This window comes from Populus nigra, chromosome 1 (genome assembly GCF_951802175.1).
Source record: "Populus nigra chromosome 1, ddPopNigr1.1, whole genome shotgun sequence".
In the NCBI taxonomy this organism is placed as follows: domain Eukaryota; kingdom Viridiplantae; phylum Streptophyta; class Magnoliopsida; order Malpighiales; family Salicaceae; genus Populus; species Populus nigra.
In genome coordinates, this window is record NC_084852.1 from 36667524 (window position 1) to 36690797 (window position 23274).

General features: G+C 32.9%; 2 protein-coding genes across 3 annotated transcripts; one reads left to right on the forward strand and one right to left on the reverse strand.

The window, feature by feature from the left end:
• Positions 1-4867: 4867 nt before the first annotated feature.
• Positions 4868-19391, forward strand: LOC133673493 (DNA mismatch repair protein MSH4-like). Of its 2 annotated transcripts, XM_062094347.1 has the most exons (24): positions 4868-5014; positions 5652-5855; positions 5951-5986; positions 6086-6198; positions 7293-7338; positions 8044-8090; positions 8291-8398; positions 8598-8673; positions 9474-9546; positions 9679-9824; positions 9901-9986; positions 10972-11111; positions 11203-11342; positions 11432-11482; positions 12307-12370; positions 13245-13388; positions 13474-13541; positions 13682-13740; positions 14470-14626; positions 17047-17099; positions 17181-17279; positions 18164-18278; positions 18362-18484; positions 18947-19391. In XM_062094347.1, exons 1-24 carry the CDS (start codon positions 4949-4951, stop codon positions 19109-19111), a joined length of 2379 nt encoding a protein of 792 aa, XP_061950331.1. In that variant the 5' UTR covers positions 4868-4948; the 3' UTR covers positions 19112-19391. The 2 variants fall into 2 exon arrangements, with proteins under 2 accessions (XP_061950331.1, XP_061950339.1); XM_062094355.1 differs by lacking the exons at positions 4868-5014; positions 6086-6198 and having other exon boundaries at positions 5748-5855.
• Positions 19392-19585: 194 nt separating this feature from the next.
• LOC133673507 (large ribosomal subunit protein eL15-like) lies at positions 19586-21925 on the reverse strand. The gene is made up of 4 exons (XM_062094366.1): positions 21768-21925; positions 21235-21401; positions 20132-20329; positions 19586-19995 (listed from the first exon to the last, which is right to left on the reverse strand). Exons 1-4 carry the CDS (start codon positions 21769-21771, stop codon positions 19750-19752), a joined length of 615 nt encoding a protein of 204 aa, XP_061950350.1. The 5' UTR covers positions 21772-21925; the 3' UTR covers positions 19586-19749.
• Positions 21926-23274: the final 1349 nt, after the last annotated feature.

The window sequence follows — 23274 nt, forward strand, 5'->3', positions numbered from 1 at the left end:
TAGCATTTAGTGGCTTGGATTTGGTTTCCATGCTTGCCTCACCCAAAAAAGGTCTTCAAAGGAGCATGATGTGGGCTCCTCAGAGAAGGGTGTTGTTCCCCGGTGCTCTAGTTTGTGACCTTAGCAATAAACTCTTCGTTCTTCGTTCTCCCTTGTGACTCATTCAAAACATTAGTAATGGAAGGAAATCAACCAGCTTGTACAAAAGCAGCTTTTGGCTGTTGTGAGTTCCGTTTTGTCTGGATTTTTGTTTATAAGTGAAGAGAGAAGCCACAGAAAAGTGAAGAGAGAAGCCTAGGAGAAAAGAGACAGATGCAAGGGGGTAGAGTGGATGAAAATAAAAAGGGAAAAGAAGAAGGTGAAAAATAGTCTCTGGTCCAGGCGATGGCTTTTCGTGTTATGTTATTAAGGTTAGGTTAACTATAGATTGTAGTATTTATAGCTCTTTTATTTTATGATTGGTTCGGTTCGGTTCACTGGTTCCAATTTTAAAATCAAAACCGAACCAAACAAGCAAGATTTTATGGTTTTAAAAATCAGTTTAATCGGTTTTCCATCTCGTTTTGGTTTTCTTGGTTAATTTTTCATCAGTTTTTTCAGTTTTCTAGGTTAATTAGTTTTTTTTAGCACCCTTAATTCGAATACATTAGGGTCAAATTAGCATCATAGTTTGTTTATAGTTATGAATAGGTTATTTCTTGTGACTATGCTACGCCTGAACTAAAAATATTCTAAACGTAGAAATAAATTATTTAAATGGGAGGAAATTTTTTGCCATTATCATTAAATTTGGTCTATCAAGTCAAATCTAAAAGCTTTTGACTTTGCCTTTTATTTAATTCAAATTTCAAATTAAATTAGGTGAGAATTGCTTCGATATAATCTAGTCAACTTGACAAATTTTTAAAAAAAAAGGATAAAAAGAGACCAGATGTTAAGGTCTACATGCAATATGGATGACCAGTAAAAATTGATTTAGCTTTTTAAAAAAATTCAATATGACATCTTAAAAAAAAACATTAAGACGACGACGTATGGGATCGACCTCGATTAATCTAGGTTAATTCATCAAACCCGCAACCTGAACAATGAACTTCAATGGGTTCAATAACTTTTTTTAGTTAATTATATGATAAAAAAATTAAAGACCAATACAAAATAAAAAATATCAAATGGTGAAATTAAAAAAAAAAACTAGATCATACACGCTAGTCTAAATGGCCTAGTGTACCAATGATAAAAAAAAAAAAAAAACCAAACATGTGGTTTGTGGTAGGCCTATATGTCTAGGCCATATTTATTTATTTTTCTTTTAATAAAGGTATGTAACCCTTATTATTATTTTTTTAAAGAAAAAAATATACAATGAATTGTCCTGCTGCCTCACCTAAAATTCATCCACCACTATTATGCTGAAAAATAAAGGGGGGAGGTTGAAACCCTTTTCACCTAAAAGCAGGTAATAAATACAATGAAAATCTCTATAAATCATTCATCAACCTAAAAACATACTAAAATTATCAAAAAAAAATTATATCAAAACAAAAAATCAAAACGAATCTTGATCCAAACATGTTAATAGAAAAAACCCATAATTATTAAATTTTTTTGTGAATGAAACTTGTTAACTCAAAAAATAATTAGTTTCATTGCAAAAAAAGAAGCCATACAAATATTTTTCTATTTTACTGTCCTTTTTAGATGATTTTGTCTCTCATCTTTCAAGGACAAAGACCATGAAAAAAAATAAAAATTGTTAAGAATTTAGAATTAGATATATATTTTTTAAGTATTTTACATTTTAGTCCTATTTCTTTTAATTTGGCAGTTGTACAATAATTTCAAAACTAATCTCATCTAATTAATCTATAAAAAGGATTAGATTTGAAAATAAAAATAGCTACTTCACTATTAACTAGGATTATATCCCAAAATTTTTAGGATATAGGTAACAATTTCTTTTTTAGTTTACTATTGCTTTATTATAGCACGAAAATCGAAATCACAATCTCTGTATGCTTAATCGATTTTGTTTAAATTTAATTTTTACCCCCAACACTTTATCCGAGTGGAAAAGCAATTAGTTAGTTTTTTTTTTAAAAAAAAACCCAAAATTAAAGCTTATAGATTACTGTCCATAGAGTTCTGGTTTTTAAATCTTTGTTTAAAAGAAATTATTCGTAGATCTACAACTAAAGATGCACAAAAGGAGTAATTGTGGTTTTCCAATGCCTAGATGGACTTCTTGGATTGTGATAAATCCAGGTATAAAATTTTATTCTCGTCCTCCAATTGATCCATCAAAAAATGGTAGTGGCTACTCCGATTGGCAAAATAGTAGGTTTGAGGACTAGCGAAATGTAATTCAAATTATAATTTTTAAAATTTAAATTTTTAATTTAAAATTAATTATTTTATATTTTTATATTGTTTTAATGTATTGATATTAAACATAATTTTTAAAAAATAAAAAATATTATTTTAATATATTTTAAAATAAAAAATATTTTAAACCAAACCTCTATCACATTCCTAAAAAAAGCATCTTTCAGGGTTCATGATACTCTTCTCTTGCATTGTCCAGCGAGAGTTATGGCTTGAAAGCGTTACCTTGTCGTGTTGAGCCATTGTTCTATATAGAGGTAAAGAAAGGGGAGGGGAAATGAGTCCTTTTTTGTGCTTAGTTAAATGGGATCATCTGGGTTCTTTCTGTCATGTATGTTTCATTCTGTGATAGCTCTAACTTGAGGAGAATGATGTTTTACACAAATGAGGTCGCCGTGTTTGGTCATGGCTTTGAAATAGCAACAAAGCTTAAAGGCTCGGCTCTACATGACAAACTCTTGATCCAAACCTCCGAACCCTTTTCTAGGTTTTATTTGCTATTGGGTTCCTCTTGTTTATGGTAGCATTTGTCAAGGAAAGAGAATTCCATATTTTCTTTGCTTGAGAGCCCAGATTCAAAGCACGAGCGGGAAAAAAAAGGTTACCTGCACTCGCACTTGTTCTACGAGGAGAGCCAATGATGAATTTTGTTCATGATGGGTGTAATATTGGTTGAATTTTAGAATAATATTAGATGATTGGCTTGCACTGTGATACTTATAAGATAAGTTTTTGTTTAATGTAAAACAAAGCGTTTGTGCATTGTTAATATTTTTTGTTGCAAATAAAAAAAATCATGTGGGTATTCATTCTATATAACCCGGTTGACTTGACGATTCTAAAGATAATTCAAATAACTAGTAAAAATATAGTTTAATTGAAACAACATTTAAAATGATTTCTTATTTTTTTAATATTGAGATGAAAATATATTGGATTGACCATAACTAATTTGTCAAATTCACAACCATGATTATGAGATCATGATAACCCTAACAGAAAACAAATAGAAATAAATTATGAAACTTAATTATGAATCAAACAAATGTTGAAGAATAAAATTAAAAAAAATGACCCGAGTCAACTGGATTAACCTGCCAAACTCAAAGAAAATCAAAATAAATTATGAAACTCAATTCTCAATAAACCTAATGTTGAATGATGGAATTGAAAAAAAAATCAATTAAAAAAAGACACAAAAAATGACATGAGTTAGCCAGGTTAACTCACCAAACCTATGACTTGGGTTATGAGATTGTGATAACCTCATAAAAAATAAATAAAAAATAATACAAATCAATTCAGGTTAACTTATCAAATTTACGACCCAGGTCATGAGACTGAGATAAACTCATAGAAAAAAATTGAATCAAATTATAAAGTACAGTTCCCAATCAATCTAAAGTTAAATGATGAAATTGAAAAAAAAATCAATTTAAAAAAGAAATAAAAAATTACCCGAATCAACTCGACTTAGCCTATCAAATCTGTTACTCAAGTCATGAGATCGAGATAACCTCATAGAAAACAAATCAAGATAAATTATGAAGCCTACTTTCCAATCAATAAAATGTTTAAGGATAAAAAAATCAATCAAAAAGGAGAAAAAAAACCCGAGTCAACCGAGTTAACCTACTAAACCTGCGACTCAGAATATAAGATTAAGATAACCTCATAAAAAACAAAATAAAACAAATCATGAAATTTAATCTTTGGCAAAACAAATGTTGATTGATGAAATTAAAATTAAAAAAATAAATTTTTTTAAAAAACAAAGTAATAATATTTTGTGAAGTGATGCATAATAAAAACAACATTTTTTTTAATATTTTATTAATTATAGGTAACTCGGAACATAAAATTGGAATAACCCCATAAAAAACTAAATGAAACAAATCATGAAGTTTAATCTCTAGTAAAACCAATTTTGATGGATGAAATTAAAATTAAAAAAAATATATATTAAAAAAAGTAATAATTTTTTATGAAGTGATGTATAATAAAAACACCATCTTTTTTAATATTTTATTAATTATAGGTGTTTATTATAAATTTCTACGTTATGAGTTTTTTTGTGAATGGAAATTTTAATAAGATATCATATAAAATCTTTACCAATTCAAGAGAGAATGGAGGAGAAAATGATAAGGCTTGTGGCTAGTGTTTTTTTTGTTAATTTGATGATAAAATTGCAATATAAAATATAAAGATTTTTTAATTATTAAATGAAATATAATAATAATTTAATAAATAATTTGATATCTTTTATTGATTTTTTTGGGGTGTATTGTGATGAAGTGAAGTGTCATGAATTTATAAACTATAGAATTACATTACATTGTGAAAGAAATGATGCAAGTGAAAAAATGAGTACAGGGAGTTTTTTTTTTTAATTAACTGAAAAAAAGAAAACAAAGGGTTGCGCCTAAAACTAAAAGAGGGCAGAGGTTCTGCTGGCGCACATTTTAAGCAGAGTGAGCATCCCCCGCTTCAAATAGCACTTGTATAAATAGCGCACGCGTTAGCGCGCATTTGTGAACACTCTCACTCACATTGAAGCGAAATGGAAGACGATACAGGAGAGAAATCAAGCATTGTGATCGGCCTCATAGAGAACAGAGCCAAAGAGGTACTGTACGCTCTCCGTTTGTTTGCCGAGAAAATGTGCGAAAACCTGAGGAAAATCAGTGAAACTTTTAGTAGTTATAAGTTATAACAGTAAAATCACTATTTCGCTTCCGTGCATTTATTTACTTGAGAATCTGAACCAAGACAGATAGTCGTATAATAATTTAAAAGTTCCCTTTCATTTCATCTCCTCTTCGATTTAATTCGCTCCAGAACTGATAGTTTGAAATTTCAATTCATTAATGGCTTGTTAAATCTTGAATGTGAATTCCGTTCCTGATGTTTTTATCGGTCGGATGACTCTTTATTTTTTAAATATAGCTTATTATATGTCTGTAATTCTTAACACTTTGATGATTCTTTGAGCTTCTAGAATCGGAAATCGTTTTTTGATGCGATATTTGATTGTTCAAATTAACAAGGCAAAGAGGATTCATGATATACATAAATTTAATTTTAGATGCTCGAACTGAAATATTTTAATGGTAAGAAATTAATTTTTCTTTCAAATATTTGTCCATGTAAAGATGACTCTAGAGTTGCTAGCAATTTGATAAAGTGAAAATTGAAATTGAAAAGTTCTGAAATATCTCAATTTCTTTTGCGCGCTTAGTAAGTTGATATTGTGTGATTGGCAGGTTGGAATGGCTGCTTTTGATTTAAGGTCAGCCTCACTGCATCTGTCTCAGTATATCGAAACTAGCAGCTCCTATCAGAATACAAAAACTCTGCTCCAATTTTATGATCCTGTGGTGGTCATTGTTCCTCCAAACAAATTTGCACCTGATGGCATGCTCGGCGTCTCGGATCTGGTCGATCGGTTTTATGCTTCAGTCAAAAAGGTCAATCTCGTTAACAGAATAGAATTTCTCCATGCCTGCTTCCTTTTTCTCTCCTCATGCACCCATCTCATGATATTATGTGCTGAATTTTGTAGGTAGTAATGGCCCGTGGTTGCTTTGATGACACCAAGGTTGTAACCCGGAAACATCTCATTCTTTAACTGGTGTTTTACTTCTGGGTACTGGTGCTTTGATATCTGATCCAATGCCCCTGTCACAACTTGTTCCAGGGTGCTGTACTAATTAAAAATCTAGCAGCCACAGAGCCTTCAGCTCTTGGTTTGGATACTTACTACAAGCAATACTATCTCTGCTTGGCTGCTGCTGCAGCTACAATCAAGTGGTACTCACAAAAGTTGGGCTTGCCCTGAATTTAACTGGAAGAAAAGATTTTAATCTTAGATTTATTTTGTATGCCACAATGCCATACTTGAGGTTATATGTTAAGTAATTAGTTATTAACTACTCAAATCAAGTAAAAGTCTTCTCAATAGCTTGGTTAAAAAAGTGAGAGTTGTTATTTCGGGATTCTTATATCTGAGAACCAAGTTCTTAATAGAAAGCTAGGGAATCTGTCTTTTTTTATGTACTTAATATGGTAAGTGGTAACTATGTGTTTATTCATACAACTGTGTACTGTCACTTTAAGATGCCAGTCCATCACTTTGTAGGTAGTGCCTGTTAACAGTTTAACTTGGTCTACAAGGCTTATTGTTATTGAATAAGCAACCTAATAAATGCTGTATTTTCATTGATCGTATGGTAAGTGGCGGCACTGACATATTCCACGGTCCACTGCATCTCTTCCTGACTTAATATTTGAAACTTATTTGCATATCAGTTATAGATGTGCCATCAGGTATCCTTAGCCATAGTGTTGTTGGATATAGGGACCAAATATGACTAGTTTTTGGCACTGGACTGATGCTGAACCTTTTGTACTTTTCCTCATAGAAGTGAATTACTCTTGAATCCACATGAAAGCATGTGCAAGCAAATGACTTATTATACTTGATTCCGTGTGCACGTTGGAAAAAAAACTCCACGTTTGCAGATCTGAGTGGCAATGTTGTTACCGACTTGTGAGTATCTGCTTTTGAGAGTACTTTACTTGTCAGAGCATGAATACTTCATACTCAGTAACTGAAGGCAAAATGCCCATGTTGGACTGGTGTGAGTGGCATCCATATTTCTAAGATTATAGCATGCTTTATTGTCTACTAGTTCCACTTGAACATGATGGTTTTAGCCCAAAATTTTGTACTCCATGTGTCTTTGAATCCTTTTCACTTTATAAAATCGAATTAGTCATTTCAAGGTTGCCTAAAGTTTCTGATACTAACGTGCATTTGTTTACACCTTACAGTTATACTATTTTTCATTTTCTTCATTCATTATTCTGCTTCTAAAAGAAAGTTTCAACTGCATTATACACAGGATAGAAGCAGAGAAAGGGGTTATCGTCACCAACCACTCATTGTTGGTATATGCTCTCTCTCTCTCTCTCCAGACCTTTCTTTCTCTTTCAAAATGCAAAGATGATCAAATGTAAGAATTTGTGTAGTGTTTCTAGGCAGGATGCAAGCTGTTGCCACCTTTTACTCTATTTCTTAGATCTTTGATCCTATTACTCTTGTATCTTTGATAAATTTTTGGGCATTTCTTTTTATGTTGTGGAGCATGCCTTCTTTGATCCATCAATCCCCTTTGTGCAGTTAATATAGGTATTGGATTTATTTAGCCCCATTTTTCTGTCATGGTGGTGTTGGACTTATTTTGTACCCTCTTTGCTATGGCGGTATCTTCTATTATCATCTATGTCAAATGAATCAGAGTCAAACTTAGCTGTTTTATGCTTGGTTTAGGGTGAAAATAATCCAATAGAAGTGATAAATCTTAGGATTGTTTTTTTGAGATGCATTTCAAATCACGAAACAAAGTTAATGAGATTTTTTTTTGTTAATATGAGCTCCTTGGTATCTATGAAATTTCAATCTTCTCAAAGTTTGTCATTATGAGTATATAACAGTGGCTGAATAAAATTGTACTAAAAATCGAATGGCTCAAATGCATCACATCATTTTCTTTTCTTTGATATAGAACTTCATCTGTTTGTGTGTTTACATTTTACTCTCTTTTCGTTTAAGAATGCTTCTGAACCTTACTGATGGAATTCTCACTATCCTAGGTTACTTTTAATGGATCATTTGATCACATGAGTATTGATGCCACCAGGTGAGTTTCCTTTGCTTTCTGGATGTCTGGGTAAGTTTCCAGTATATGTATAAAATAGAATAAAGTTTGCATTAATGGTGTTTTTGTATTTCCATTGAAGTGACAGTTTTTGGAAGGATTTCTAGATGAAATCTAAATAAAATTTGGTGTTGCTTTCAATTTTTTTATGCTAGAAGATAAGCGGTTAAATCTTATTGCAGCGTCCAAAATTTAGAAATCATTGAGCCATTTCATTCCACCCTCTTGGGAACAACCAGCAAGAAAAGAAGTCTATTCCACATGCTCAAGACAACGAAAACCACAGGAGGGTATGTGAATATGCATATTACTTGGTAGATTCAGCATGTGATCACATGAGTGGGGACTTAAGCATGGAAAAAAAGTTGAGAACTCTTCAATATTTACAAGTTTATATTCTGCATCAAACAAGAGGTTTGGTTGTAGCTGGCTTGTCTTTCCATTACCATAACAGTTTAGAAATTGATACAAATTGGAATATATCTCCAGGACTAGACTTCTACGGGCCAATCTGTTGCAGCCTTTAAAAGATATTAAGACTATCAACACTCGGCTTGATTGCCTGGTTAGTGTATTTGGTTAACTCGGATGATTTCTCTAGTGGAGCTATGTTAGCCTTATGCAGCCCTGGGTTTGCAACTAAAACAGTGCTGTTTTGTACAAACCATAACTGGTGAATGTTTATGCATGTGTGCATGTGTTGTGTGTGTAAGAAGAAGGTGAGCCTATTTTTCAATCATCTGAAGTTATTTTCACATGCATTTGTAGGCATTCTCTGTTATTCACATCTACATAGTACTTGTTAGAGTGCAAACCACCAAAATGCACTATAATTGTTAATTGTCCAACAAGTATAGGTTACACAATTATTTGTTAAGATAGTTATGGATTGGAATCTTAGGTTGGCAGACTACACTAGAATGAAAAGAAAAGATAAATTATGTGAAAATGCAAATGATATAACAAGTTAGTCTGCCCATAAGGTACGCAGTTATGCTTCTTGCTGTATTTTCAGCATGTCCATAAGACCAGTTAATTTAAAACACAGCTTTAACTTGAGGGTATATTTTGGACAGCTTCTGGATAATAGCATCACTCAAATCATCATCAAAGTTTCAAACTCATGTCCAGCTCCAAAAATCATTGGTGTTGTTTTGCCAATGATCTCAATTAAATCCTGTTAATTGATTGTCTAAGTTTCCATTCCAAAACATTACCTAGCAAGTCTGTGTTTGGAAATACATAAATCTTAATTTCATATGGTAAACTGTTCATGCTTCATTGCTTTGAATTTCATGCAGCACAGCTTGCTACACCTCTCTTCTAAATCTCTCACTTGATGCATCTCTTTGCATTTGATTTCAGGACGAACTAATGAGCAATGAACAGCTGTTTTTTGGACTCTCTCAGGCTTTGCGTAAGTTTCCAAAAGAGACTGGTAAGTGAAAATAATAATAAAAAGTGAAAGGGATATGTGGTCTACCAGTCCCCTCCTTTGGTAGTCTTCTGGAAAGTTATTCCATTTTTTGTTGTCAATCTTGGAGTGATCTTGTTCATGCTCTTCATTCAGATAGGATACTTTGTCACTTCTGCTTTAAACCTAAAAGAGTCACTAATGAGGTCTTGGGTGCTGATAATGCTCGAAGGAGCCAAGTGTTGATATCAAGCATTATTCTACTTAAAACTGCTTTAGATGCCTTGCCTTTACTCTCAAAGGTAAATCGTGTGCTTTCATATTTATATGACGAACCCGAACATGTTTTGATATCTTGGCACTTTTTAAACATTTCAGGCGCTTAAGAATGCAAAAAGTTTTCTTCTTGCAAATGTTTACAAGACTATATGTGAAAATGAGAAATATGTTTCCATTAGAAAGAGGTATGTTGCTAGCATGCTACTGTTGATAAACTCTGTATTTTTTTCTCCACAGGACATAACTAGTGCTTGAGACAATGCACAAGTATTGTATCTAGTTTTTGGTTCCCTAGATCCTAGTTGGATAAGTGTTGTGGGCCAGAATATGAGGGACAGATAATTGTGCCCATATCCCCATCTCTAATGTGAGAGCAACGTAATCTACTTACTTTTGCACATTTTAATTGTTTGAAGGTTCAGAATAATGCATTTCAATTTTTGTGAAATATTTGTGCCCATATGACATCTCTCAACTGAGGGAAATGCATCTACTAGTTTTGCAAATTTTAAATGTTTGAAGGTTCAGAATAATGCAATTCAGCTTTGATGTTTTTTGCAAACATCTCTTATTTTTTCCTATGTAGAATTATTGAGGTCCACTATCTTTTTCTGTGTTTCTTAGATTTTGATTCTGGTTTACAAATTTCCCTCCTTTATACAAGCTTAAGTATGATACCAATTCTTCTATTTGCTGTCTTTCTCATATTTAATTATTTAACCTCAATGGGTGAGGAGGTTTATTTCCAGGTCAGATATTTTGTTTGATCTCTTAGGAAGGCCACTGATTTGTTTGTTTATACCCATGTGACTAGCATATGATGCTTTGCAATGCAAGTGAAAACTAGTGAGGAATATGGACCTAGGTTGAAGGAAATGATAATAGTGATGGTAATGGGATAGTGTTGATAAATGCTATTGAATGCCCTAAAATTTTCACTATTATATTCAGTTGGTGATAAACTAAACTCAGAGTTAAAATGTGATGTTAAAGTAATCACCATTATGGCGTTTAATTTGCAGGAGATCTTGTTTTTATTTTGTAATGTTCCATAAAAATATACATTAACAAATTTTTTTGTAGTTTAATCCCATGGTCAGTCTTTGCTAAATCTTGTGTAAGTACAGACTACTCAATTCATTTTCTGAAAAGCTAGTTTGTTTTTTGAAGAGTGGGAGAGGTGATCGACGAAGACGTGCTTCATGCACGGGTTCCCTTTGTTGCCCGAACACAGCAGTGTTTTGCTGTCAAGGCTGGAATTGATGGACTTCTGGATATTGCACGGAGAATGTTTTGCGATACCAGTGAAGGTTTACTATCTAGGTTCCTGTCCCCTTAATTTTCTTTTTGCCCTTTTCCTTCATCTCTTGTTTTTATTGTTGTTGCTGTTTCCATGGGCAGCAATACATAATCTTGCAAACAAGTATCGAGAAGAATTTAAGCTGCCAAATCTGAAACTTCCATTTAACAATAGACAAGGCTTTTACTTTAGTATTCCACAGAAAGACATCCAGGGAAAGCTTCCCAGCAAGTTCATTCAGGTCGGCAATGTGATCCTTCTTCTACTCATCATAGAAAAAATCTCCTTACTAATTAATTTTGACATGTATTTTTTTTACACATGAATCAGGTCCTGAAACATGGGAACAATATACATTGCTCAACTTTAGAACTTGCTTCAGTGAGTATAATCCTCATATAAACAACTTCATAGTCATGTACTTGATTTTGTGAGCAAGTATGAAATTCAGCAATTCTATGTGACAATATGATGCAGGGAGAAATTATATTACTGTTCACGAAGCATGATATCACTCCAATACCCGGCCCATTATAGTAAGGTTTACATGTGTGCATATGTGACCTTTTCTTGATGGAATGAACTTAGATCACAATCTGGTGTTTGTGTGGCTTACTTATAGTTGCCCATGCAACTTTGTGCTCAGCTGGAACTAGCTTAGAATTGTTATGCAATAAATATCCAGATTACAATACATATTACTGAGTCTAAGAACCTCAATTCAGGTGATTGCCCATTTTTTGAAGTTGTGAAAATATTTTTCTGCAAATTTTGATGAAAATTGTTATAGATGCAACCATAATGATATTGAGGAGATGTGTGATACAAAGGATGCCAATTGTACCAATGGAATCATTTATATGAGGCCAACTCAAGTGCAAATGTTAGGTTTTCCTCTAGTAGACTGCAGCTAGTCACTTGTCATCTCTATTTTCTTACAACATTTATAATTTTGTATGGCTAAGTTTCATCTCAAACAATTTATACCTGAATTTTCCTTTACTAAGACCAGAGTATTGAACATGAATAGAACTTTAAAGCAATGACTGTTGTTTTTCTACATGATTGTAATCTTCTCATTACAGATTCTTGTGTTTATGTAGGTGTATCAATTACTGTTATGTACGTACTACTGTATGTTCAATCTTCCTGCCTGGGACCTGGAAATTTCTCATTGAGTTTGCTTTATTCTGTAAAATGTGCAGTTGAACGTGAGAAATAAGTCTTCTGCTGCGGAGTGCTATATAAGAACAGAAGTTTGCCTTGAAGGTTGTAATAAATATTTTTGAAGTATTCAACTTTTGATAAATAAACTATATCTTGGTCTTACAAGCTACAAATGTTTTCTTATGCTCTATCTCTGGATGGAGTGTACCATTCTGTTTTGGGTTCTTAATGAAGTCTTGGTTTCTAAAAAGGTATTGACCTCGTGAAATGTTATTTGTGAATTTGAAGTGACAACTAATTCATTTTAAGAGATAGAATTGGTAGAAAGATCTACCTTACAATATCTGTTATCATGTGAAAATATGATCTGCTATTACAGTTCTCTACTAAAGGTTTCTTTTGATTATTTTATTTTCTTCTGTTAGATGGGAAAGGTCACTTGGTATCTTGTGGAAGGGTTGTGGATGAAGAGGTTTATGATTGTTAGTGGGCTACCAGTTTTACATGGCAGAAGTTTTGCTTCTTAATTCGATTTAACAATAATTAGATGAATGTCCAATGTGTCATTTTATCATTTGGGCATAACTTTAAGGCTCTTACAAATTATTAGAAAGTCATAAAACTTTCAAACATTACTTCCACATTCCAGAAAATATATAAGATGAATTTATTTGTTTTATGCTGCATCTGATTTTGTAATATATTTTGGTGTTAATGTTCTTATTTGGTGCTTAATTTGTTAATTTCAATTATAAGGTACTTTCCAGGGAAATACTATGATCATCTCATGTATAGTTTGCTTATCGCAGAGGGAATCTAGAACCATTCAAGTTGAATTACAATTGAAAGAACATTTTTCTGCTGTCTTCGTCTTTCTCTTCATAGAACTTCTACTCACATATACCATGCTCTCTACGTTAGTTATGATCTTCACAATGTTCTTTTTATTACTTATATAATTGTACTTTGTCTGCAGCCTTATTAAATTCCATAAGGGAGGATGCCTCTGCACTAACTCTGCTTGCAGAGGTCTTATGCCTTCTAGATATGATCATTAATTCATTTGCTTACACAATCTCAACGAAGCCTGTTGATCGATACACTAGACCAGAATTTACAAGTAAGCGATTTGATATTTTGTAGAGTATATCTTTGACCATCAGAGTTGAAATTGGGGTGTGGCTGATTATGTCATTTGCTGACAGGTAATGGCCCATTGGCAATTGATGCTGGAAGACACCCTATCCTGGAAAGCATACACAACGATTTTGTTGTATGTAACTGGTTTATTTTTTGTTGATTGTTTGATCTTATGTGTAGTCTTTCTGACAAAGAAAAACTTAGGCAACTTTTTATTGCCTTAATTTTCTCGTCTTCCTGCCCTTCAAATCTGATTCATAGCTCTTTTTGCAGCCCAACAATATTTTTCTATCAGAAGCATCAAACATGGTAATTGTCATGGGCCCAAACATGTAAGATATGCTCTCATTTAAAGTTGCTCCCAGCTTGGAGTTGGAGGCTTTTATTCATTGCATCATTTCCTTCTAAACTTAATTCTTGATAGTGTTTTCAAAATTGTCGATGCAGGTTGAGGTTCCAATACATCATGCTTAAACATTTTGTGTTTGGTTCTATAGTAATCTCTTCTATTTACTCTGGAACATGAAATTTGAATAGACCCTTCAAATGTCCTGGAAGCTTTGGATAAGGCCTTAAGATTACAATTTTGATTTGCCTCAATGTTGTTAAATGTCTATAGCAAAACAGAAAAATATTCGGTTTAGCTCTGTTATATCTAGTCTTGATTGTAATTTCAAATAAACCATCTGAAAGGATAGTATAGAATAATGGCCTTCAATGAACCTATCATAATATATGGATAACTGTGCATATAAAACGACAGGTGAATTGTGTTTATACAACTGAATGTTGGCTTTTACCTAAAGCGTTCAGTTTCGGTGTAGGCCACATAGGATTGGCTGAATGTAAGCCGCATTTGTTCTTCAGTTGTGAAGTATAAAGTTCTTTCATTGTTTATTTGTATTAACCTATTGGAGAATATAAAACTATGCTTGGGATACTACCTAACAATTTAAACTTTTGGATTGAAATGGTTTTTTAACCCAACAGCCAATCAAAATTTTAAACTTGACACTTAAGGGTCTATATACTCAAGTTTAACAATCTATTACTCCCTTCAGGAGTGGGAAGAGCACTTATCTTCAACAAGTGTGTCTCATAGTTATTCTTGCTCAGATTGGTTGTTATGTTCCTGCTCGCTTCTCAACTATAAGGGTAGTTGATCGCATATTTACAAGGATGGGTTCGGTAGATAATCTTGAATCAAACTCCAGTACGGTACAATTTCCAAACTCTATCCCTTTCATCACTTGTATGATGTAAGTCAAACTATACAAAGCGAACTTCTCATCACGCACAGCACTCTTTTCTCAACTTCATATATGAGGACAGAGAAGCCTTGATTTTCTTTCAATTCCTTCAATCCTTCGATTTAATATTAAAAGTAAAAAAAAAAAAGCTTAGACTAGATGTTTCTTGTGATATTAACTTGAATATAAATTGATATGGCAATGCTGCCACCCTCGTTCTTTAGTTTAATTCCTAGAACCATCTTTGTTTTCCTTTCAATTTGTTAGCTGTTCTCAAGAACAAATATTCACGTGCTATCATCCGGATGTGCTTATAATAACAACTCCTTATCTAGGAACTTCTTTTCAGTACAAATTTAGATTAAGATCATTTGGTGGTGGAAAATTACTGGCACTCATTAAATAGTTGCATGCATGCAATCCACATGCTCAGGATCTTTTAGGAAAATAGGAGGGCCAGTTGTTGGATGTTTTTGGAAGAGTGGTGCAAGTGAAACTAGCTGTTGGATGCAGAATAGCTCTTTAGAAAGATACTACATGATATTTGTTGAGTGATATTTTTTTAATTTTACTCTTTAATATTTTAGATTGTTTTAAAAATTGTGTTTTATAAATTTTTTTTATGTTGAATTATATACTAGTCTCGTGAATTTACTTTTCTTAAAAAATCTACAACCTTTGATATTAGATATGTTGGAGATAGAGCTTCATAATATTTTAATTTGCATTCTAAGAATTTATTCTGATTTCATGACTCAAGTCATGGGTTTAATAGATTGACTCAGGTTATTTTTTTTTTTGCTGCCTTTTCAAATTGATTTTTTTTATTTCATCCTTTAATATTTGATTAATTAGAAATTGGGTTTTATAATTTTTTTTTCAATTTGCTTTCTATGAGATTATCTTGATCTTATGAACCAGGTCACGAGTTTGACAGGTTGACTTGAGTTGACTTTGTTTATATTTTTTTCCTTTTTTAATTGATTGTTTTTTTAATTAGGCTTTGTAATTTTTTTTATTTGGTTTTTATTGAATTATCCTGATTTCTTGATCCAGATTGTGGGTTTGACAGGTTGAGTCGGGTTGATTGTTTATTTTTGGGGTTATTTTTAATAGAAACTATATTTTGTTTCAATTTCATCTTTCAATATTAGGTTGCTTGAAAATTGAGCTTATTAATTTTTTTCAATTTGCTTTTTCTGTTGTTATCTCAGTCATTAATTTATATTTTTCCTCTCAAATTCAACTTTCAACATGGATCTGTTGACAATGGAGCTTCATAGTTTTTTTTATTTGCTTTTGTGAAGTTATCTTTGTTCCATGCTTTAGATCGCGGGTTTAACAAGTGAACTTGGATTGACTTGGTTTATTTGTTTGTCATTTTTAATTTTTTTTTATTCTTCAACATTGAGTTAGTTGGAAATTGGACTTCATAATTTTTATTTTTTTTGGCTTCCTATGGGTTTATCTAGATCTCATAACCCGAGTTGTGGATTTGGAAGGTTAACCTGAGTTGACTAGAGCAGTTTTTGTCATTTTTTAATACAATATATTTTTTTTAACATTGGGTTGATTAAGAATTGACCTTTATATTTATTTTGATTTGTTTTTTAGTGTTATCACAGTCTCATAATACGGATTGTAGATTTAACAAGTTAACCCGGGCTAATCCAACATGTCGCCATTTCAAAATTTGAAAACAAATATCATTTAATATGTCGTCGTATTAATATTTTAAAAAGATGACATCCAATATACATCATTATGATTAAATTTCTTTTATTAAAAAAGATGTTATCAATGCATGAACAATTTTTTACGTTAAAAAAATTGATCTGACTTGTAGTACAACATGGATCAAATTGATCAAATCAATGATCTAGTCTTTTTCTATAACAAGTGTTGTTTTCTGCTGTTATAAACAAGAAAGGAGATGTAGTACCTGAGCATGTCATTTTGTTAAACATCAGCTCCTAGTATATTAACTTTTAAAGTGGATATTTCAAAAAATTGTTAACTATGCAATCTGTTTGATCTAGAACACCATTGAGTCATCATGTATGCATCTACATCTTATCAAACTATTGAATTGATGATTTACTGTTTCACTTGAACTCATAGGAAAGGAAAAATCATTCTTATACTATGCCTTCTACTGACATATCCTCAAGTTAAAGGTGAAATTAAGATACCGAGGAGCGCACTATACTTGAAATCGAAATTCTAATGAAAAGTCTTGAAGAACACTTAAAGCTATTTGGAAGAAGGGCACGCTATACTTGAAAAATGATTAAAGGGCACACTATACTTGAAAAATGATTTTGATAGCAAGGAATCATATATTGTTTACTACATGGTGACGCAGATATTTTGTTTTGGATGCTACAGTTCATGACAGAGATGAAGGAGACTGCTTTTATCATGCAGAATGTCTCCCAAAGGTTACACACTATGTGTGCTTTATGCCAAAGGGATGTCACATAAATTATTTGTTTCTTGAAATGTTACTTTCTTCATTGCAGGAGTTTGATCTTTATGGATGAACTTGGGAGAGCTACTTCTTCATCTGATGGATTTGCGATTGCCTGGAGCTGCTGCGAACATCTGTTATCACTCAAAGCGTAATCACTGCTCACACTCACCTCACCTCTCACCTGATACCAAGCCTTTGGAGAGTTTGCGAAGCTTTTAATTGCCTAAAATTTTTTCCTTTCAGAGGAAGTTGGCATATTATTTTAACACTGTTAAGTTGATGCTTTACTGAACAGTCTTTTAAATAAACAAACGAAAAGGTTTGATGAATGGCCGCTTCAACTTAGTAATGTAATTGATACTATCAACTGCTCAAACACCGAAAAACACATGCATTTCATATAATCATATATAATTCTAACTTGTGCTCTTGCCAAAATAATCATAATTGATTAATTTAAATTTGTTACTTAGGCCTACTGTATAGCTGCTTTGGTGGTTTTCATTTCACTAAAAGTCAAAGTTGTTATATGATATTAGCTCAATTTAGTTATTGGAATTCATTCAAGATGTTTATAATGTGTTCCACGCATTTTATAACCAATATTCCCATGGTGGTACATGGAGACTGCCCAAAAAATCAGAGTAGAATTTTACTTGATCCCTGGTAAGTAGTAAATTTGTGTCCTGCTGCATGATGGTTTAGTAAATGATACAAGAGCTCCTGTGTTTGCATGGATATGGCATGACATTATTTTATTTCAGTGTAGATTTGTTTAGATTAAAGACTTTGTAGAAGGCAAATACATTAACTACTACCATTGCGTGGAGTTTAGTTAGATGGAAGCTTACAGATAGAACAATTTTCTTCTACTATATTTTCAGCTATTGCTCTGTGCTTGATTCCTACTGTATGCCTCTTGCTGTTTGTGTCCTGTTTGTCTTCGCATAGATTTCTCTTTCAAAAGGCTGTGCATAATTATAACAATTATAACAACAGAAGGAATTTTCTTACTGCTTGCTTATTCTTCAGGTATTCCATATTCGCTACTCACATGGAGAACCTATCAGAACTAGCAACCATCTATCCAAATGTCAGGATTGTTCACTTTCATGTTGACATAAAAAGCAACCGTTTGGATTTTAAGGTGGTATCTCTATTTTTCATTTTGCCCTGAATTTTACTTCAGCCATGTGCATTCATTAACTGAAACTTCGATTTTACAAGTAGTTTCAACTCGAGGACGGACCAAGACATGTACCGCACTATGGCCTTCTATTAGCAGAAGTGGCTGGACTGCCAAGCTCAGTCATTGAAATGGCTAGAAGCATCACATCAAAGATTACAGAAAAGGTGATTTCGATAAATCAACTAATCAAGGCTTCAACTTTCATTTCAAGTAATATGTTTATCTACAGTGTTGAACTAGTTCACAACTCTCCGGTTTTAAGTACCTTAAAAGGAATTGAAAGACTAATAAATCAGGCGGACAAGCATGGGAAATTTCTAGTATTAGAACTAGAAAATAACCGGTTTATTAGTATATAAAACTTGTGATTGAAGGCGGCAAGAAACATTGTTCATTCAGAATTTTGCATCAGTTCAACATAACTATTCCTAAGAAAAAGTTGCATAAATTGACTGTTGTCAATCACATTCATCATGACAGACTTGTCATTCTGACATCGCTGTTCTATTTGTTAGCCATCTAAACGTGCTGCCCTGCCTACATGCCCCTTCCTGAATAAAGAATATCCACCAATATGTGCAGTAATCTTATTCATTCTGACGGTAGTTCAAATTTTTCATGTCCAGCAAACTAAGCAAATGGAAGTAAACTGCAGGCAGTACCATCAACTGCAGATGGTGTATCGTGTAGCTCAGCGATTGATATGCTTAAAGCACTCCAACCAAGATGAGGATTCTATCCGGCAAGCATTACAGAATCTCAAAGAGCAGTACATAAATGGAACACTTTAAAGCTTGTCGCAACATGCAACAACCCTCCAGTTCCAGGATGTCCTAACTGAGTTCTTGTTATAGCAAAAGTTTCGAGACTAAAAATTAAAGTTCCGAAATCACCTTCTTGAGTGCAATATCCCATCATGTTAACATATAGATCCCAAGTTTCCATGTACCAATAATTTTCATCGTAATTTTGCCAACAGGCAGGGAAGAAGGGAAATTTGGCTGTATACATAATTAAAATTGATTGTTAAGCAACATATCCAAGATTTATAGATGTAAGGATTTTAAGATACGTTCAAAAAGGTTAACAAACCTTTAAAAATTCTTGTGATGGAACAAAACCGAAACAAAAGGAAATCTTCAACACTATTGACCGTCTAGAAAATGTGGAGCATCTTGGGTAGAAGATAACGCAAAATAAGATGATATAGCTACGCTTAAGGTTAAAAAAAAAAAAAAAAAAGGGTCGAGCAGAAGCATACGAAGTACAAAACAAAAGTTTCCAAGCCAGTTAGACATTTGCAACTTGTGATGCAACGCTCCAAATAGAAAAACACGTTCCAAAGTTTTCCAAAATTTTGAACTCAATGACAAAAATGTCCTCCAAAAATATCCAACAAGACAAGATAAAACCACGCACATCACTGAACTCAACGGTAACGACGAAGGGAGAGTGTGTTGTTTCTCTTCCAGTTTGCCCTGCGTGAAGGTCGAGCTTTGTGGTGCAGGTGTCCCCTGCCACGTAGACCCCTGTATTTCTTCCCAGCGGAGGTAAGGCCACGAAGCTCCCTGTGCTTGTGTACAGGATTGCAGAGCCAGTTGATTCTTGGGTCATTGCGGATGGCATTGTGGGCAACATCAACCAAGATTACCTCAAAGTACTTGTAAGTAGAATCCTGTGTTGAAGAAAATGCATTACTAATGCAAGTAATAAGAGTGCTAAAGTAGGATTCTTGGGTAACCAGGCTACGACATGCAGCAATAGTGATAAGTGAAATGAGACAGATGCACATTCAAACTTGGCTTCCTAACCTCGTTAATCCAGTATGAATTAAGAACCCTGAGGCCCCCCAATTTCCGGCCAGCACGCTCCTCTGCCACAGACCTCTTGCTTCGTTGAAACTTCAGTTGAGTAACACCCTGGTTTGTTGGCTTACCATATACAATACCCTTGGGAACGGGCCTCTTCCTACCACCCCGCCTGACACGGATACGATAAACCACGTAGCCCTGAAAAAAACTATTTTCAGTAACCAGGCAGACATACAAAACAATTGACAATTGTTTGTGCAGCCAAGCACACTTCAAAAACAAGAAGTTAAGATGAGGTGAAGGAAACAAGAGTAAGAATGGCAACATTAACCAGTTGATTTAACAACACCATTACTGGTCTCCATTTTTATAAACATCAATGTTATAAACATCACCTAACTATCAAATCACAAATATTTAGTGTTCTTTAAGAAAAGCTGAAAATTTGAACAAAACACGTTCTGAAAAAATACAGCTTGCTAATTTAAGTTCTAAAGAATTTCTTCCCATCTACCTAGGAAATCAAATTCAAGACATGAAAAACAACAAATCCAGAAAAGAAAAGAACTGCATCAGGAAGCATTCCTTCATTGTAAGTAAGCACCCTCATTTGAAAAAATGAATGCACATCAAGACGCAACCTAACCAGCAATAATCGCACAATGCAAATGAGAAACCGCATTGTTAAGCAATGACAACAATAACATGAGCACCAGCTGATTACGTATCTAAACATAGTGGCACACAACTACACACGTCATCATCCAAAAGAAACATACCTCTAAACTTAGTTCCATATCCATCATAAAACACAAAAGCCAGAAACTTCAAACACAAAACAAAACTACCAAACATAAAAATACTTTATTACACTACACAATTCAGATTAAAGGATTCAAAAAGTACTCCACAAACAAAAAAATTAAAGGGCTTTAAACTCAATCAGTTAACAAAATCTAACCAAAAAGAACACACGTAGAGTTCAAATGTAACTGAAGCTCAAAACCCATAAAAAAAGCCAAAAAATTGAAATAGCAATCAAAGATCTAACTGAGATCTTAGAAACACATGACCCATACTAAGCATGGTAATCAAAGTGTTACCTGCTTGGCCTTATAGCCCAAGCGGCGAGCCTTGTCAGGGCGAGTGGGGTGCGTGACACGAACAATAGAAGGATGCTGGCGGTACTCCCAGCACCTAACCCTTTGCAAGAACCTCATCACATCTGATTGCTTCTTCCTCCATAGCTCAGACACGTACTTGTATGCCCCTATTTTTATCAAACCCACAAAATAAAAATCCTCAAAACTATTGACAGCAAGCTTTAAAAATCACTAGATTGAAACTTTTTCAATAGAACAAAAACTTAAGCTCTTTATTTTCTGTGAAAATGAATTTGCAAGAAATGTATGTAAAATCCTTGTTGAAACCAAGTAGAAAAATGCAATAATGGTAACACAACTACATAGAGAAAAACATTATAAAGTGACAAACAAGAAAGAAATTTCTAAAATCTGTTTTATGGTAATACCTATAAAAGTAAAGTTAACATAACAAAGTATAAGAAACAAAAGAGAGGTTTGAAATATGAATGAGTAAAGAGAAGGGATGTTAGTTTAGAGAGAGATAAAAATACCCATTGGATCAGAGCAGCAGCGGTGCCTGGCTGGTGACTAGGGTTTTTAGATTACAAAGACGATAAATATAGAGAGGGCTTGGGTAAGTGGAGAAAATAAAACCCTAGTATAAAAAACTGGAGAACCGTAATCTTGGCCGTTCATTTCCTTGATAGTTGTGGCATCTTATAGGAGTGTTGCTTTTATGGACCGGTGTCGTTCGTTTTAATTTTCGTTAGGTGCTTGGGCAATGAGAATATGGGCCAAGCCCAAGAAGGATGATGGCGGACCTCCAAAAGTTGCAATATTTTTTTTTTTCACTACCATTCCCTAACCAAGGTATAATTCTGTTCCGGTTAATGTTTTATTTTTTAAATTAGAAAGATATATTTTGGTTTTGGAATATTTTGACATACCGTTTAAGTATTATATATATATATATATATATATATATATATATAATTTCAATTTAAATTCAAAGATAAATTAATTTAAAATTATACAATTCAAATTTCAAATATTTAAATATAATTTTAAAATTCAAACCTTTCCATGTAATAACTACTAAATCATTGGTTCGCACTATGTTGCAGGTAGGATCAACTTGTTTAGCATAAAAGAAACATTTATGCATAACTAACATTTTCCCGTAGAAAAAAAAACTAAGTAAAAGTTAACTCGATGTGACCTGATAGACTCAACAGATTCAAAGACAACCTGAACGACTGGTAAAAACATAGTTTGATAAAAAAAAATTAAAACAACATCTTTTTTAAAATATCGAGACGACAACATATTAGGTTGACTTGGATTAATCTTTTGAATCTACAACCCTGGTCATGAAACCATGATAACCTCACATAAAGCAAATCAAGATAAAAATTATGAAATTCAACTTTCAATAAACTCATTATTGAATATAAAATTAGAAAAAAAAACTCAATATAAAAACAAACACAATAAAATGACTTAAGTTTATCCGGGTTAACTTGCGAAACTTGTAACTCAGGTCATGAGATTAGAATAACTTCATGGAAAATAAATCAAAACAATTGACAAAGCCTAATTCATAATCAATTAAATGTTAAATGACAAAACTAAAAAAAAATCAACTAAAAAATAAACAAAATAAATTTAAGTCAATTAAATTAGCCTGTCAAACTATTAGCATGGGTCATGAGATAAAATTAAAAAAAAAACATGGATTAAAAAAAAACAAAAAAAATGTTTTTCATTTTTCTCCCTTATCATTAAATGTCTTTTTTAAAAATCATATGTTGCCTTATTTCTGGGGGTAGATATATTATATATATGGAACCTTTGACTTATTCCCAAAGTAATTAAAAAAAACCCCGTATATGATCTTGACATGATTAAATTGTTCTTTGCAGTGCATTATGGGATAACATAAATATGAAGAATTCATTGATTGTGTATATAACTTCCTTGTGCGCTTGATTTGACATTTGATGATGATTTTCATTTCAACTAACAAGGCGTACAAAGAGTTTAAGGATCTCCAAGAAA